Genomic DNA, 19,268 nt, shown 5'->3' with positions numbered 1-19,268 from the left:
TAGTGGATTGTATAAATACAATCACTATAAAAAAATAACAAGAAGAGCCATCAGTAAAGATGTTTTGAAGGTACATCAAAATATACATTCTGACTAAATTGGTGTTTTATTTAAATGTGAACAAATGCTTTTGTTCCTTATTCTCTTTTCAAAACTAGTGTACATATTATTTCTTTTAATTGTACTTGCACAAGCAAGACCATTCTTTGAAAAGCCTGATGAAGATTAATTTAATTTTTTAACTCTGAACAGGTAATCCCATTTCCAATCCCCTGTCAAAAGACCAGGGTTAGTAAATGATAGTTCTGATCACAGCTGCTCACTGATCTGAAAAGTATTTTTCACTCCATTCTGCATTGCAGACTGTACTCTTTGCACCTTATAGCGTATTCTTTTAATAAATTTGTTTTAGTTATTTGGGGCATTAAGAACTAAGCCTCATGAAAACTGGCAAAGCTGTGAGCTATACCAAAGGCTGTAGCCAATGCAGCATATGGTTCAGGAGCATCTGTGCCATCAGGACAGTTCCTCAGTACCTGGGTTAGTTTTATATGAGGAGAAGTAGAGAAGGTAAAAGAATCAAGGAAGAAATGCTGGCGTCTGTGAGGGCTCAATGCTGAGAGAATGAAGGAAGCCAAAATAGGACTTCATAACAATACTAGGATATCTGAAAACAAAGGAATGATTGTCCTTGCAACTGCAAAACCCCAGGACTTAAACTCTCTTTCTTTCTCCCCAAAATTTAGAAAACATTAGCCATGAGCTTAGTTCTTCTACTCTATTATCAAATGGGGACTTCTAAAAAGGAAAAGAATCTGAACCTTGGCAGCAAGAGGGGAGGAACTGCAAGACCTGTACAATCCAGCTTAATGAAAAGGTCTTCAGCAAATGAAGTTGGAAAGTGAGTATCATGACATTTTAAATTTAAGTGGAATGGTCCTACATCAGTCACTGTATTTGGGGCTTGCAAAAATTTCCTAGCTTTTATCTGAATTTTTATTTAAACTAAGATTTCTCTGTACACACCTGATCCAAGATTAGTGCATTTGAGTACAAAATCCCTCAGCTGTGCAAGAACTGATATCGGAGAAATTGATCGTACAGTCTCTGATGTAGGGGGCACGTGAAAAAAGTGTGCTGTGGATGACTTGAAGGGGTTCTCTTCTAGGCAATGGAATTTATTTTTTTTTCTACATTGGTGACAAATGGACTAGAAAGAGCAGAAAATGAAGGATAAGGTTCTGAGTTAAAAGGATAACAAGGTAGGAAGTTTGCACCTAAGGAGGTGTGGGAATACAGCTGCACAAGAGATTGAAAGGAGGCACTATGAAGACAACATTAAGAGAAAAGTGAACGGACAGAAAAAAATATAAACGCTATTTTCTTTCATCTTGTTTTGAATGGTCAGTAGCCTCCAACATAAATACTGTTTCCTCAACCTTCTCCTCCCAAAAACCTATGGCTAATTTTACAGAAAACTAAAAAGAAGAAATGTTTCCATAGTCATGACAATTCCTAGAAGATAATGCGAGCTTTGTGAAACAGGGGGAATGTTTTTCACCTATGTTCATTCCAATAGTCAGCAAGAAAGGGAGCTCTTCTTTCACTCCCCTCAGGCATTTTCTTAGCCAAAATACTTCCACACAATCTGTCTCCCTGATGCATGCCAACACTTCAGTTGCAAAATATAAGTAACTAGCAAACACCAGCACAAATGACAGATGAAGCACCTTTTAACTTTTCTGGGGAAACAGCTGTGAACATATTTATACGGCATCTTTCAATGGACACATGGAAGATGTTTGAAACCCATGTCACAGGAATTGCTAAACCTACATTATTTTTCACTCTGCCTAGTGCTTCTGTTCTGTAAGCTGGAAATAAATCCATACAAAAACAGCAACAGGAAATAGTTGCAAATAGTATTTGATTCAGCACAAGCTGATTTCTGCTACACAGTCAGCAGTGTAAGCTTCCATAACCCTAACCCATGTTACAAGGAGTAGAAGTAAAAGGAAAAGAAAAATGGCAATTTCCTACTAACAGGTGTCTTTTGTTGCAAAATGTAAAAATATTCTACAAAACAAAGTTTATTAAAACCCTTTGATTCACTGTCATAAGTCACCACCTCACAGTGGTCAAAGCATTGCCCAGAGAGCTCACAGCCTACTTGGAGACACCAGGAGGGAGACTTGCTCCAAACCCAAGAGTCCTATGAGCTACATGATACCAGGCAGTGCTCATAGCAGAGATGCTTTCAGAGCTGGCAGACAGACCAGACCCTCATTCCTGGCCTTGGATCCTGCTTTTGATCCCTGAGACTCTAGTCCTTGGCTGCCTGCCTTAGATTGCTCCAGTTTTGCTACTTCCCTGTCCCAAACTCTTCTTGGAGGAGATATTTCCTTCAGCCTGAACTTCTCCCTTGTCCTATAGCTGCTACATGTAATTTGTCCAACATCCAGAATATTAAGCCTCTTTTTCTTCTTTCTTGGACTACATCCATTATGGACTCTTCAGCTCTTGGTCTTTGTTCACTTTCACTCTGGTCTCTGCAAATTAATCCCAGAGCTGACTGCCCACTTCCTGACCACAACTGCTATTTAGCACAGCAAACAAGAGGCAGGAATTCACAGGTTAGGCAGCTGACCTATGGCAGCAACTCAGAATTAAAATTAGAATCAAAAATTCTGTGCATCTTGGCCCACACTCAGCCCACTAGCTTTGAACAGTATGTCTTTAAAGTACTGCCCCTTTCTCCCTCACAGCCTCAGCATAGCACTCAGCTGCCAGAGCAGTATCCAGAAAGGTTATTCTGTCACAGCAAAGCAAAATGGGCATGGCTGGGATTTTTATTTTTCAACTGTGAAGCTGAGACAGGAGAAATTATTCTATATTAACTGAAAGAAATAAAGTATGTAACAGAAAAATTACACCTGTATTGGCTGCCTACTCCCAAAAAGCATTTGCTACCCCAAATAGTCTGCCATTTTAGTCTGTTTCTAAAGTTTTAAAATTGAAATATTTGCTAGCTGCTGACTATTCAAAAAAGCTAGAAAACAGACTGATACATGTATTTTAAAAAATTAAAACCCATAATTTTACAAAATCAAAACAGCTTCAGTGCACTAATTGTATGACCTGTAGCTGAAGCATAGTTCTGATGTTTATCTTAGCCTCTGCATGGGTAATTTTCCTTGCTGCTAATCCCATTAGCAATAAAATGGACTAAGGCTCTGAATTCCTTTGTTCTGGTTTTTTACATGTTTAATTGCAGACTTACTTTATATTGGTGACATTTAACATTTGACTACTTTCTTAAATAATGTACCTTATTCAGGAATAAAATTTTATCTTCTTTACATTCTAATCTGTCGCCAGACAGATGAGTGAGTGCAAAGCATAAGTAAAGAGACATAAGTTTGCATTTTGTTATGCTCCATGAAACTCCAGAATCAATTATAAATAACTTTATTCTTTCGTTGTTCATGGATGTTTCATTTTTATTTATGAAAACTTTTAATTCAAAAGCCAAAATCATATTATTCCTCTTGCATGTGTTTATATCAAATAATGTGGAAAAGGAAATACACTAAACACTGGGAAAAATGAACATTCAAAGCAAGTTTTAGAATCTGCTCCAAAAAATCACTTACACTAATCTGTACTATACAGTTAATCATAAAATCACCAAATTGTAAATTTTATTTTATGACTTCTGTTGAATATTCCAGGCCTTGCAAAGACAAAAAGGCAGTAAAATTAACCAGCCCTCCTCAAGAGTCTTGTCATAACATTCTTCTTGGATTCTCTTGTCTTCAGCACTGTCACATTTCTTTAAACTCGTCCAACCTACTTTCAAGGTTCCAAGTCACAGTTATTATTCTGCCTCAGAGGGACTGTCAACACGTATTCTAATAAACCAGAGTAGAGGCTGTTGAATGATAGGAGGCAGTCCCTCTCCTTGGCACTAAATATGCTGCCCCCACAGCAGTCAAGGGGCCTATTTGCTGATGCAGCAACGATCAGCTTTCCCCCACAGCAGCAGAGTGCTACTGTTGATATATCTAGAGGGCCCTTTCCTAACTGTCTTTTTAATTTACCTAGCTGAGAATGTTAAACATGAAATAAAATGTGTACTTCAATTTTCAAACATCACAGCAGCTTTTAGTTTGAAAAGAGTTTTAAGTATCCATAGGACCCCACTCCTAGACTGACATAGATTTAATGCATTCTAACAATCCTACTATGGTACCTGGCTGCTGCACACTGTATTCAATGACTACTCATGAGTTTCTCAGAGATGCTCAGCAGTTCCAGTTCTTTAATTCATGGACAATACATTTTTAAAGCAGATATCTTTTCTTCGGGATTTTTTTTCATGTGTGACCGATTTGCTAAATTACTAACTTAATTTATTACTCTAAACTTTAAGAGAAAATAATGCCAATCTACAAAAGATATTCTTCCAGCAATGAGATGGGGTACTTTGGATCTTGGCTTTTAGCCATTTGTATTGGTGACTTCAGAGGTGGCTATGAGTCTATCACATGAAAAATTCCAAGCCGGATGACTTAGCAACATTTTATTCCAGGGTATCATACAGTCCTAAATCCCCTTTCATTCTACTTAGGGACAATTTTAGCTACTTGTGAGTCAAGGATAAACCACATTAGCAGTCAGATGACCATATAGTCTTCCATTACACAGCATATGCATACGTCCTTCTTTCCCTTAAGCAAAGCCATTAACAAAATTTAATTTCTTGCCTCCTTGTCCATCCATTACCACCCCAGCCTCTTCCCCCACCTCCTGCCCTGGGTCTGGTTCTAAGACAAGTTTACAGTTATGTCTGTTTCCCAAAGGCACACTATGTTCTAACAGCTGCAACAGCAGCTTATATGTTGGATGTCACTCAGGGTGTGTGAAGTTTTCCTTAAGACTAACAATGAAGAGCCATGCCTGTTACACACTGTTATATAGGTATTAGACAAAAACATTTCTGAAAAACATGGCCAGCTTTCCTTGCCGTCAGTATTCAGCCTAGGCCAGAATTTAGGGAGACTGTCACCAGACAGGCTGCCTCAACTCTGGGGGGTTAGAGTGAAAAAAACTGCTTGTCCATCTGCATTTTGTTAGCACAATATAAACAACATGTCTGAATACAATATGACTAAATCATCTCCACAGGAAGCTGCAGTCTAGAATAAAATGCTTTAGAAGGGATCAAATCTTCTCAAATAAGTCATTTGGAATCAAATGTTGCTTTTCTGTACAGGCTATAACTTCTACTGATTTCATATGGAGTATGCAAAAATAACATGAAAAACTTCAGTAGAGTTAGCTCTGAGTGTCCCAGAGCCATAACCCAATTAAACATGGTTGCCTTTTCACAGTGCAATATTAATTATCTTTCAGACAATGAGAAAGAATATGACTTGATCCTGTAGTGGCAGTTTGCACTTGAGTTCTGTAGTATCAGATCTGTATCAGAACATCAGCTCTAATACACAGAAGAATCTGAATTGAAACCCCTGTAACAAAAAGCATATTGTGGTCATCCTGTCTATCAACAAGCCCTTTAATCTTACAAATGTATTAAAATGCCACAGAGAGATGAGATGAAACCAGATCTCATGCTAGGAGTTAAGACTCACGGCAGACTCTTTCATCTGTTCCATCAGTGCAGTCCTCCACTCGATCGCACCAGTACGCGCTCGGGATGCATTGTCCATTGGAACATGTGAACTGCTGACTTGAGCATGTCCTTCCCGCTGCAACAAACAGGCACACAATCAGTCTTTCCTATCAACCAAGACTTTTTATGAGCAAAAATATTTTCCTTCCTCTTTAACTACTTTATCTTTCTCAAAAATATCAGTATAAACTTTCTCCCCTGTATCTTGGTGTACTCAAGGGGACTAAAGAACACTTGACAAGTGCATAGCAGACAGCATAGCTCTGGGAGGGCTCCTGTACGCTGCAAGGTCACTGCTTTTCTCCACTAATGAATTCACCTCTAGGTTAAAAAGTACCTCCCTATAATTATTCTTCCTAAAATATTAAATTACCAATTTTCACTGATTTAAAGTTTTCTCTTATTTTATTTGCTGGGTCAAAATCTGTCAATAACCATAGATTATTCCATCAACTGGAATGTCACAATGTAAACACAGCAGAGCTGGAGTTAAGGCAATGCTTTCTAATATAGCCAGGGCCACAACAGTCAGGAATAGTTTGCATGCATAACTAAGGGAGGATTGAGAATGATTATGTCTCTTCTCTTGACACCTGCCAGGAAAAAGCAACCACATAAAATTGTTCAATCCCACTTTGATTCCACTACAGCTAAATTACACTTTCAGTTCTTAGGCAAACTAACATGAATCTGTGAAGATATGGCTGAAGGGCAAGCTTACTACTAACTTTTCCTTCCATCTGCCACCTGCACATTTATTTCTTTCAAGCTCATGTTGTATCTCAACATCATCCCAACCTATACATTGGTATCTTGTAATCTGCTGCTCTACAGGGGCTCTCTATGTCTTCTGTCAGCAGCAGTTCCCAAAATAAGATCAGCTACTGGGATACTAGTGTCATGAGGTAAAACAAGAGCATGACAGTATGCATGACTTCAAGAGCTGTCAGCCAGTTTTCCCAAGAAAAACTTTCAATATTTCAAGGAGGAAAATCAACTCTAGCTTTCCCAAACACTGAGATAAAGGTCGCTTTAGAACAACAAGGATAAATTCCAGGAGATGACTCAAAAGTGGCAGCAGCACAGTGCCACTGCCTAGATACTGATACTCATGATTAACCAGTACATTGTGAACAATGTTACAGTGACCCAGTTCCAAAGTCAAACTCAGAGCTGTTGCTCATTTTGCATTTTGTATCTACAGATTCTTTAGTTAAAACATAACTAGCAGTTGTGCTGACACCTTCTCAGAGGAAGAGGGGAGCAAAAGGTAGTTATCTATCACTCAAAATTTTCCATCCTCAGCGGATGAAGATGGAATCAAGATACAAAAGCAAAAACAAAGTCTGTTAGCAAAATCCTTCCAAAATAAACATTTTAACCTCCCCAGGGGTTGGTGAGTAGCTCCAGAGCTGTACAGTTCAAAGGAGTTATCAAAAAATTATACACATAATCAAAATGAAAATAAATTAGTCTTATCTTGATCACTTAGAGTAACTTTTAATACTTTTAAATGAAAGAAAAACTATCCTTCAGAACACTACAGTGGTTTTCTTGTCATACAATAATGCAGAGAATGGAATTTGGTGCAGTAACCACTTCAGTTCACTGTTCACCACCTTGGCATGTACTTATAGCCTTTCAAATGCTTAGTCATGAAATTCTAAGCCAGAGTTACATATTTTGTCTATCAATACTAAGAAAAGAGCAAAGCCTATGGCTGTTAGGCTGTTAAATTATTTTCTTGATCTGAAGTGTACAGAGAACACTAAACACTTTACTTGAAAACATCAATTCAGACATGAATAATACACTGTTTAGCATGTTTAAAGGGAAATACTAATCAGAATTATGTTCTAAGTTTAAGCTATCCAAATGATAATGAAAGGCTAGACTCCCACCAGACACCAAGACCACAGATATTTCTCCTCTGAGTGTGAAAAAGAATGGCTCTGTTAATTCTACATAATAATGTTACAAAATAGCATTGCTGAAAATCATACAAGAATATCAGTGTTTGCTGATTATTGATAATTCCTTAAATTTTATATACAAATAAATTTCAAGTTGCCTAAAAATAATTAAATTTATTTGTATATAGTTCTGAGATGCCACTGTGAATTTTCTTAGCCAAAGAGCACAGCAGATATAGTAATATGCATATTTCACCATTTTTGAAATTACTAAATTTTTTATCAAGTATAAAACTAGTACACACTTTATATTTTTTTCTCTTTTTAATTAAAAGAAAGATGAGTAATTTTCAGATTTTAACTTCTGAAGATATCTTTTTAGACGTATTTTCTGTATTTTATCTACTTCAGGCTATTTTATTTCTAGAAACAATTTAGAGAGACTTCTGTAGTTTAGAAGACTTGTGTAGAGGGCTTGTTTCTGTATGTTCTCAATATGCTCCTATGTAAATTACATTATTTCACAAAGCTGGTGTAACACTGGAAGTTAAAATACTTACGACACTGTTGATGTTCATCTGAGCCATCCTCACAATCCTCCTCATCATCACAAACCCATGACTGTGGAATACATTCCCCATCAGTGTGACACTGAAATTGATTTCCCTCACAGGTAGGTTGTGCTAGTGTAAGCAATGAAAAAAATTGTCATTTCACAGACATCTCCAAAAGAATTTTCAAAGAAAATAATTGCATAAGGGAAAAGAAGGTCTAAGGTTCAAGTGTCAATGAATTGCAACTTCCATGAAACACATGAAGCATTTAACAGATCAAAGAAAACTGACAGACCAGAGAGGGGAAAGTGAACCAGCAAAAGGATGCTCAAACGCAAAATTCAGTTTAGTAAACTGAAACATAGACTCTTCAGCCTTATATCCTCTCCTGGAGACACAAGCTCCTCTAGAAGGGAGATCCCAAAAAATTTTCAAGTTCTCAACTGCCCTCTGGCAGAGCCCTTTTTTTCACTTTTGTATAGAGTCACAATAACTTCCCCAGTCTCACAGGGGTCAACTCCACCTCAGTTGCTTTATCCCTGGTAAGAACATGATCTCTCAAAACAACTCTTCCCTCTGAATTCATGAGGCAAAAGTGAGGGTCAGATCAGAAGAAGCTGAACGTTGTTCCAGCTCCACTGTGTACTCTTCAAATAGAAAAACAACAGAGAACCATCAAAGAGAAATATCAAAAAAAAATGTTTGAAACTCTGTCACAGCTTATTCCATCCCTAGTTAATACTCCTGGAAGAATCCCTAGTACAACACAGTCCAGTAAACAGGACTCTGGTCCTGACCATCTCTGCTCTCAGGATTAAGTTTTTGCAGAAATACAAGGTCAACTTGAAACACTTTGTCTCATGGGATGATATGCAAGCACAACTATCAATTTAATCAAAGCATGGAGGGAGAAAATTAAAACAATTTGTAGATTTAGAGTTGAAAATTGCAAAATAATATCAGTAGTAAACTAATTAGAGAGATAAAATTGATCACATACTACAGACATGTACTTCATGCACATGCTTTTAAGTCCCTGTTCAAGAACCAAAGAATAATCTTTTAGTATGATTTTAACCTCAGGCACTCATGTGCCCCACTACCTATAGCACATTAACATATTGTTTTTAAAGGATAATTAACTAAAAAAAGTGAAGTTTAATTTTCATTATTTTCATTATTTCATTCATTAATTTTGTTTTGCCAGTTTAATGACATTCTTCACCCAGGACCACACTAGATTTTTGGAGTTAAAGTTCTAAGCAACAAATCAGACTTCCAAGCCATGTCAATAGCCTCCAATTATTAAGTAGGTCAAGCAGCAAAGAAATACAACAGTGTAAAAAGAATGGATAGAAATTAGTCTCACTGCCTATCAGCTTAGGGGCAAAAATTGGCCTTATCTGTAAGTGGGCTGATAATTACACCAACCCACAAGACTCAAAAAACTGGAATTGAGAAGGTAAAATACAAGCAAGTTCCTGAAAACAGACTGTGGAAGGAAATTCTTTATTTTCACAACTTTTCCATTCAGCTTGAGAGAATCTTTGTGCATGGATATTACAGTCCATATGAATAAAATTGAATTGTTGTCCCTGTCCTGCTGACACAGCACAATCAACTTTAGACAATTAAGCATGACTCTACTTTGGGCACAGTAGGTACAGTTAGTTGTTTAGGGTCTGAAAAATCCAAAGATTCGGAGCACAAGTGATGCTGGTGGTAACTGTATATGCATTCAGTATTAAGGATTACTACAGTAATAGAATACAATACATTTCTACTTTGAACATTAGTTATAATATGAAACTGCATTATTGGACAGCCAGATTTTTAAGAAAAGGTTAGAGTCACGCTAGAAGCTGAGCACTACTTGATTTTCTGTGTGCCAAAGCAAAATGAGCTCATGGAATATGACTCAAATAGATTCTGCAGTATCTCATGACAACTGGTAGTTCTCCCAACTCATTCTATCAGAGGTACAGTTGAGAACATTGGAATCTCCTAATCTCTTATATCACAAAAGAGTTGCTCTGTATTTGTTTCACTTACGGCAGCCAGCTTCATCTGTATCATCTGAGCAGTCTCTGGCCCCATCACACCTCCAGTCTGCAGGAATACAGCGACCATTGCCGCAGCGGAACTGCCCCCGCTCACATCCTGTGGTAAAACAGAAGAACAGACACCTTAGCAGTACAAACACATTAAAAAAAAAGACAGTGAAATTCATCAAGAACTCTAGTTTATCCACCACCTTGCAGCATGGAGAGAAAATGATAATATTAAAAAATAATACAAAAGATAATACAAAAATATTAAAATATACATATGTAAAGAAGAGGTCTATATACCCAGTCAAACAAACAAGCAAAGAACCATCTACAAGTATAACAGAATATCTCCAATTAAATTGCTAGAAAACTTCAATAATTTTAGCATTTGTAGATTATACAGACAAAACAAAAATAGTTATAAAAAAGGAAAAAATAACTCAAACAAGTGTCAGACTATATACACTACAGGAACCTATTTAGCAGGAATGTATCATTTTTAAATTCCCAAGCAGTATAGACTTCAAATAAAGGTAAGGCGTCATTTTCCACATTATATCTAAGGGCTAAACATACTAAACATTAGTGCTCTCCAAAGGGTATGAAGATTTAAAAGCATGCAATAATAATCCCCTTAGCTGATGTGGAAATCTTGTTTCAGTGGTAACTGCTTGAAAGTATAGAAAGATCTTGGTTTTGTTTTGCTTTTTAATAATGCCCTCATACTTAAAATATTTCCTCTGAAGTACAGGAAGGCATGTCTTGAGTCAAGATTTGAATAGCAAACAATTTTAAAAGAAATTAAGCTTTCAGACATTTATGGCTGATCAAAAGCTATCCTGCTGTCATTCTCTCCTGCTTGATCTACTAAGGATTAAGACCTGATAAAGAAGCATTCATTCCCAGGTGTAAATGCAGCTGGATCAGGCCTTTATTAGAGTCAACTAATGAAATCTCCAGTCCCAAGGAAAGAGAAAAGGTACTGTTTATGGCCTTTCGTTGTGACTACAGCCTCATAAAAAGGGAGTGAACAGTTTTACAGATCCTCAAAACAATGAACGACAACATAATTAGGTTCAACAGAGCTGTTTTATGTTAATCTGTTGTCAGCACCTCAGAAAGGAGAACACTGAAAAAAACCTGAGGTAGTAGCAAAGTCCAACTCTGAAAAAAAACCAAACCTGTTTACTGATTTAATTAAAAACCATATAATAAAATTGCATCTTTTAATTATTCTGATTTGTCCAGAGAAGATAACCTCAGTATACATAAAGCACAACCACCTATTTTGTGAATTCATGATGATATAAATAACACGCTACCTAACTTTCATGTAAAACCAGGCATATCAACACTGTCACATAAACACAGTTAAGTGATGTATTCCTCAGGGATATAGGCAAGCTACTTTATGCAAGGAATGTTCAAATCTGATTGTCTGGTAGTGACACCCTGATTTATAATGTATCCTGCAAATGGTCAAAAGTTTCACTTGGATAAATGGTGGTACGGAGTGGTACAGGAGTATGTTCACCCAAATACCTTCTATAGACTAATGCATGATGGTGGTTGGTGGTGCAGGTCTGGGGTTGGTGGTGCAGGTCTCTTATCAACTACCTTTAAAACACAACAACCTCCCTTGCAAAAATGCCCAGAAGGAATGTACAAGTTCACTCTGGAATCCCAGGCCCTCTCCCTGAATTTTGCCCTACAAAGCAACATTTTCAGATGAGATTAGCAGTTAAAGTTCTAAAAACACAACATATAACCCACAATTTATCAATTGCAATTACTATGCAAAAAAAATTAAATCTTCTTGTATATTTAGTATACTATGGCTATTTAAAAATATTCATAGTCACATATAAAAAGAAGTTACAATATAGAATCAAACCTGCATCCACACAATTGGGATTTTTAATGAAACATGCTTATAAATAAGTGATATGAGCAACTTGTATATTATTTCTAAATAATAACTAGATAAAAAATTTCATGCACTATATACAATAATTTATTTTTCCTGTCTTGTATTAAGTTCTTATAGCTAAACATACCCTTATAGTGATTAAAATGAGGCTATAACACTGATAAACCTTTGTAAGAGCAGTATAAACACAGCAGTCTTTGTACTCTACCAGAAATGGTAACAATGTTAACAAAAAACCTGCAAGTCACACAGTTCTGCTACTCTCTATAATACTTTTCAGAATTATAGTTTAAGATGCTCACACCTATGTACAGTAAGCACGGTATCAATGTCCATCTTTACAGTTCTTTAGCAGAATTGTTATAATTCATTTAATTATGGTGTTAAGCTTTACAATGTTAGCAGCTGGGCTTTCTTATAACTGAAGGCAAAAAGCTCGGAAACACCTACAAATATTATGAAAGACTAATACTTCAATTATCACTGTTTTATATTATTTTTTGAACAAAGAAAATTACCCAGCAGATAATTCTGTAAATTCATTTTAAAAAAACAAGCTTTGAAAATCAGTAATACAAAAGAAGTAAAAGTGATCTGCAGTATCAAGGACACTTCCCACAAAAGTTCTAAAAAGCTTGTGTTTCATCTGTGAGCAAAAACAATTCTAGCTTTGATAAAGGAGAAAGTAATCGGGAAAAATATGTGATTACAAAGTTACTGCTACAAATATCCAGAGAAACAACCAGAATGAAAGAAAAATAACCGTGTCAGTAATAACCAGATTTGGTATATTCTATGCAATGTGAGCCTGCAGCACCTGGGTTTCAACAAGAGCAGGGACTGTCAGAAAACTAGGGGTATTCACTTGTTTATTGATATTATTTGAAGCCTCAATTTACTGAAGAATTAATCATTATTAATTTTATGTAAGGTTTTTCTTTCAATAAATTTCTGTGGTTTTTTAAAATGGTAAGATAGCTCATTAATCAGTTAGATATTACAAAAAAATAGTACCCATGAGCTAATTTCCATAGAAATTCAGATTTACTCTGACAAATGCTGATAGGAAGGAAATAAACACTGAGTTTAAAAACGAGCAATAAAGTAATCAGTCTTCATTTTCATGTTTAAAATTTGCTAATAGAACAGAATTTGGGTGACTTTTGAAAGTTCAAGTTTCAGAAATGATTGAATTTTTTGTGTTTCTCTACTATTACTATAATTCAGTTTCAGTCTTCTGACTGTGATTAAAGCACTACTAAAATACAGGTTAAAAATGCACAGCAGACCTTAGGAATCACACCAGAACACATATACATAATCAATCTCTGGCATTAACAAAAAATAATTTTGAAAGGTAAAATCTGTTTCAGCTGCTCTATATTTGGAAAATACCAAAAAAGTAACAAATATATGATTTTGGCATTAATATAAACCAGTCTAACACTGAAATTGCAAAGCAAAGATCAGAAGCATTGCTGGAAAAATGTAGACCAAAGCACTATTTCTAAACTTCTTGTTATACTTACTATCCTGGGGCTTCATGCTAACTTGGTTACTGGAATTTATATTGTTCTCTATGTCTGGGATTCTCTTGTAAGAGACTCTCAGTGGATGTTTCAGATTCAGAATTTGCCCAGGTAAAACAAGGTGGCTTATGTTACTAGCTCTAGGATAGTTACTTGCAGGAAGATTTTGTCAGGTAGTCATCTTCCACTGAACAATATAGTAGTGGTTTTATCAGAGGAAAGATTGAGCAAATTACTAACTAATCAAAATTCCTTTTTTCACTTTAAATTTACTAAAAATAAGTGCACCTTCTACCACTATTCACCTTAATTTTCTGCAACAATTGTTACTCCATATGAAGTACCCTATAGTAAACCACTGCGAAAGACAAACCCCACTGCCAGTAGAGGATGGTAGTCAACATTCACACCACTAATGAATGTTACTGAGTGTCACATTAAGCCACAGGGAATTCCAGCAGAAGACAGAGGTTAATAGCATCACAAATTTCACAGCACAATATTTTAACCCATAGGGCTACAGTCTTCAACAGGAAGGCAGTCCATTACACCCTCTCAACCTCCACTGTGCTTCACTTTGTGTAGAAACATTTAGTTTCAGAATTAAAGCTAAAATTCAATCCTTTCATATTGAAACCAGAACGTTACGTTTGGCTTATAATAGAACCGAAACAGCCTTACTCTTCCCCCTCTGCGTTACTTTTGACTGCTTCCAGCTCCTCCCTGAACATCTCTAGTCTTTTGTATTCTTCTCATACATTTTCTACCTGCCCATTAAACTTGAAGTCCCTCACTTTTAACTCTGACTACACATCTTCTGAATTACATTTGTCATCCACAGATTAGGGGCCATGACTGTTCATTCTGACTACACAGAATAGGCCAAAGCCCCTCATTTGTTCTTCCTTGTGCACACAACGTCTTTAAGAATTGCTAACACTTCTTTAGCAGTTAAGTCTAAATGAAGAATTTAAAGTAATGAAGAATGTATTAAGCCCAGGGTAGGTTCTACCACTCTCAAACTGTCCACTCAGAAATCAAACTTACACTGCTGCAATTGCTTTACACTTCAGAAATCAACACTCAACAGATTTATTTGCATCTAAAAGAGTCACGTTCTTCCAGGCAATATTTTTTCAACTGAGCAGTACCACTTGTAATACATCTTCAGATTTTCAACAAGTAAATGCAAACAGACTGTGCATCATAAACCTTTTCCACACAAAATTTACAAATAAAAAAAAAAGTGACAAGCTCTTTTTTCCTCTCTTTCTGGCTTCCACAAAAGGGTATTCTGTTTCCTATTTGGCCCCCAAACAGAGCAGTCCACTCTAGGGGCCTTGTAGGTAAAAGAATCCTGAAGAATCACCTTCCATACACTTTGATGTCAGATTTTTGCCTAGCTTAATTACATATGAAACAGCCTGGAGTTTTGGAATGCTCAAGGAAGGAAGGCTGAACCTCTGGAAATTCCATCTGTTCCCCCTCACTAATGTAGAAAGAAGCAAAATTCAAAGTGTAGGGAAAACCTTAGCTTATTTTTAAATAATGCTCTATGATACTGAAAAGCGGTATTCTGCTAGCAATTATAGTAGGAGAATGAACAAATATTATTTAATAGATAAGAAAAATAGAGTCTGATGAAATTACGCTTTCATATACCTCAGCACGATATTTAACCTTCAGTCTTCCTATATTCTTTAAACTTCATTACATTTAATACAAACTATTCAGATTTAAAAAAAAATACAACCAAAAACACAGACCACACAAACATTTATAGATATTGCAACACAAAACATATTTTGTATCTACATATCTCTAATTTATATTAAAGAAATAATTTTTACTGACAGTGTCAACAAAAAGACAGTACAAATGTGCATCTACACCCACTTCACATGACTGCAAGATATTTATAGACAGATTGATAGGCAGACAGAGGACTAGTCAGGGGACAATTTGAGGCAGAAAAGCTGAAGTGCCAGATACACAGCAATACATTGTTAAAAGGGAAGTGTAGGATTTATTTTGCTGAATTATCATCCAATTGTATATAACAAGAATATTATTAGTAAAATAGCATCTACAGGCTCAGCAGCTGATCAAGATCTCCTTGTGTCTTGCACTGTACAGTCATGTAACAAAAAGGACTGTGCCCTAGGTAGTTTGCAGCATAAAGACAACAGACTCTTGAACTCCTGAGGCTACGCCGATGTCAAGAGGACAACTGGGCCTGTTCTTCCTTTCAGCAACACATATTTATATTCTATTTGTAATCCATTGGCACTTTTTAAAAGTCACAATGCATGAGAGGCACACTCTGTTTTGCTGGTATGTTTATTAGACAGTACAAGAAGCAAGGCACATTATTATATATATTATATATAAAGTCAGATTATTTGGGGATGGAGGCAGGGTGCAGGGGGCTGGTGGAAATGATAAGGGACTGGCCTTGAAGCAAAAGATCCGGTTCTTCACCAGTACTAGCTGGACTTATTTCTGAGTAAACCACATTCTGTGTTCAGCACAATGACAGGTATCAGAAACTGTACTAAACAAGTTCTACTCTGACAGGCAAGAAGCAATACCTACATTTGAAATTTTTACTCACCGTTTTTTTTTAAAAAGCACTTTAAAGTTCGAGACCAAAAGTAAAAATATTGTCTTTCATGACGGACTCAGCTTCAGCATATTTTTATGGTTCGCCTTTACTTGCCAATCAGGAAAAAATCCCAGCAAAATCTACATTCTATTCTGGACTCTGTGTCTGCATGTTCTTGCATATACTAACTTGTCAACTAAAGCAATTGTTAAAACTAAAGCATCAAATATCATTTTAATAATGTTCACATGCAAGATGTTTGATAAAAATACTTACATCATTGTATTCAATGTTAAACTATTTGTTTTCAGTTAATACAGTTATAAAAGGACTATAGATTAATTTCTGCTAATTCCCCAACATAAATCCAAGAATTAAAGAAATTCAGGCTTTTAATCTACTGAAACTAATCAGGAAAGTTTTCCTGCAAAGAAGAAAGGGTTCAGGTCTCCTGCAGACGACAAGTTCAAAGGAATGACACTGTAAATGCTTCCTAGCAACATTAAAGATATTCATAATCCTCATCTCCCCTACCTTACTTCAGTTTTTATTAATTGAAAAGGCAGCAAATGCAGTCTGATAAAAATGGAAATGGTTTATTAATTACTTCTTAACAAATCTATTCAATTTTTTTTTTTTCAAGTTTAGGCCTGAACCAATAAACCAAACAAGTTCTCTCTTTTTTTTTTTTTTTTTAATATACCACATATGGACCTCCTAGGAAAAAAAACAAAACAAAACAAAACAAAATCTCAGTTTTAATTTTTTTTTCTTAAAGCTCTGGTATTTGGAAACAATGTTTTCTACATTAGCACTTCCAAACCAATTATTCTGGGAAAAGTAAAAAAATATTAAGATACCAAATCTTATAAAGTTATTCACATTGATTTTGAATGTAAAAAACCCAGTCTTCTAAATTTAAAACCATGACAGTTTATCTATCATATATGTTCACAAACAGCACATATCATACCATCTGTCTTTTCCATCATAAAGTACTACAAACAAAACAATAAAAATTAGGATACTTTATAATGTTGTTTCAACTCACCTTTTTTAAAGCAACAAATAAACTTTTACTATCTTTTTAGTCCTATAACAAGGCAGGAATAAGAAATAATCCTTTTAAGAAAGGACTAATTCTAATAGACAGGAGGTGATACTCCTTTCTACTGATAAAGTAAATATTCTTTATATTGAACAGACCACGTTACTTTTTTCATTTAAGTTGCTGACAAATTTCTTGTACTTCAGTGATAACTGAGGGTAAGCCATTAGTTTTTCTTGGACACCTTCTTTAATCTATATAAAGTACCTTCCAGGAGGACACTAACAAAACCAACTCCTTAGAGATTTTAGTAATATTATTATCTGTATGGCAAACACAAGAGAACCAGTACTTGCAGTGCTGCTTAAATTTTAACCTTCTCAATATAAATTGTGTTTCAGACATTACATGTGAAGAACATGTTCTGCCTTCAAGCAGATAGCCCCAACCAGTTGTCTTGACATCAGGTGCATAAATCCACATAAATCAGTTGTGATTGTGCTAGCTGGGGAAGTGAAACAAGCACTGTGGATCTCTGGGGAAGATCCCACACATCCCAGCTCTCCTAAATCTTGGTAGCTTCTTTTTCATGAATGACACATTAAGTATGCAAAAATCTGTTCTAATTGACCATATGACATAAAGAGGAAGAAGAACATGCAAACACCAGTAGAAATAAAGACAGCCTCAGTTACTCACAGAAGGAAGCATCCCAAGCATTTTCATAAGAATGAACCTTGCTAATGGCCCCAAGGCTGCTGTAGAATAACAATTGGGTAACAGAAAGTGGGGGGGAATATGACAAAAAGAGGAAAGTCTTCAAGACTAAAAGCATTTACAACTACACAGTGTGTGGAAAGTGAAAAAAAGAGCTTAAACAACTTAGAGAGAACATATACAGTATATATCACTGAGAAAATCAGACAGATGTATTAGCAGATAATAAAACAACCCTCTCAGGAAGCTTTTATTGTTTTTAGAGACCTGTACAGCTTTTTAAATAAATTTTCCAACCAATGTGCTGTTTTTATCAGAATTAGACCCCATGCTGAGATGATGACCTGCATTCAATTCTGCCATGCTCCCCTGAAAGCTGATGAGTCATTGTAGCACTAGGAACTGGCCTCAGTAAGAGCCTTCCGGCACAGTTTGTGACAGTGAAATTGTCTTTTTTGTATTTATTTTCTGTATCATTGCTAGAATGAAAATGGCTATGAAACATATAAAACTTTGCCGAATTATAAACCTTGCTGTAATTTAATATTACAGGTTATTAAATGAAAAATGAAACCTGCCATGCAAAAAATAAACCACTTTCCCTTACAGAAAAGACATGGTAAGCACATAAAATGAAAGCTATTTCTGTCTTTCCACCACAGAACCCATATCCACAACAGAATTCTTTAGCATCATACCAGTAGGACTCTAGATTAAAAAAAAAAAAAAAAAAGGCAAATTAAGCTGTGCCCCAAAGCTTCACAGGGCACTAATAATTCTGTACAAATTTCAAAAATTGTGACAGTTAGTCATTGCAAACTAAACATGCGGGAACATTGTCAGAAAAGCAGAAATTACATGTCAGTACAGATTAGACAGACCACATACTATAAGCATCTAGTGTCCCTAGACAGACATTCTAATGCTCCTTACTACTGCCCATGACATTGGGAACTACACATATTCCTTTGGATGCATTGACACAACACTTTTCTCCCTTAGTCAGTAGCGACTCTGTTTCAGTTAGTAGCTAATGGCTGGTCAGCCTTATCAAGCGTCCTGGAAAGGAAATTCCATATGTCAAGGCAGGCCTGAGTAAATGACGGCTCATAGAATCATAGAAAGGTTTGGGTCCAAAGGGACCTCAAAGATCACCTAGTTCTGTGCCTCCTGCCAGGATCACCTGAACTGAAACAACAATTATTGATGTGCTCACACAAAATGCA

The 19,268-nt window shown here is 36.0% G+C and overlaps 1 protein-coding gene across 3 annotated transcripts in view; it reads right to left on the bottom strand.

Annotated features, from left to right (window-relative positions):
- Positions 1-19,268, bottom strand: part of LRP2 (LDL receptor related protein 2) — a 114,947-nt gene that overhangs the window by 88,368 nt on the left and 7,311 nt on the right. For all 3 annotated transcript variants that reach the window (XM_015634263.2, XM_015634265.2, XM_015634264.2), the window contains exons 2-4: positions 10,215-10,322; positions 8,169-8,291; positions 5,655-5,771 (exon numbers count right to left, since the gene is read on the bottom strand). In XM_015634263.2, coding sequence (XP_015489749.1) covers positions 5,655-5,771; positions 8,169-8,291; positions 10,215-10,322 — 348 coding nt within the window. The remainder of the gene's footprint in view (positions 1-5,654; positions 5,772-8,168; positions 8,292-10,214; positions 10,323-19,268) is intronic.

Source organism: Parus major, chromosome 7 (genome assembly GCF_001522545.3).
Source record: "Parus major isolate Abel chromosome 7, Parus_major1.1, whole genome shotgun sequence".
NCBI lineage: Eukaryota > Metazoa > Chordata > Aves > Passeriformes > Paridae > Parus > Parus major.
This window is presented reverse-complemented; position numbering and strand designations above follow the sequence as displayed.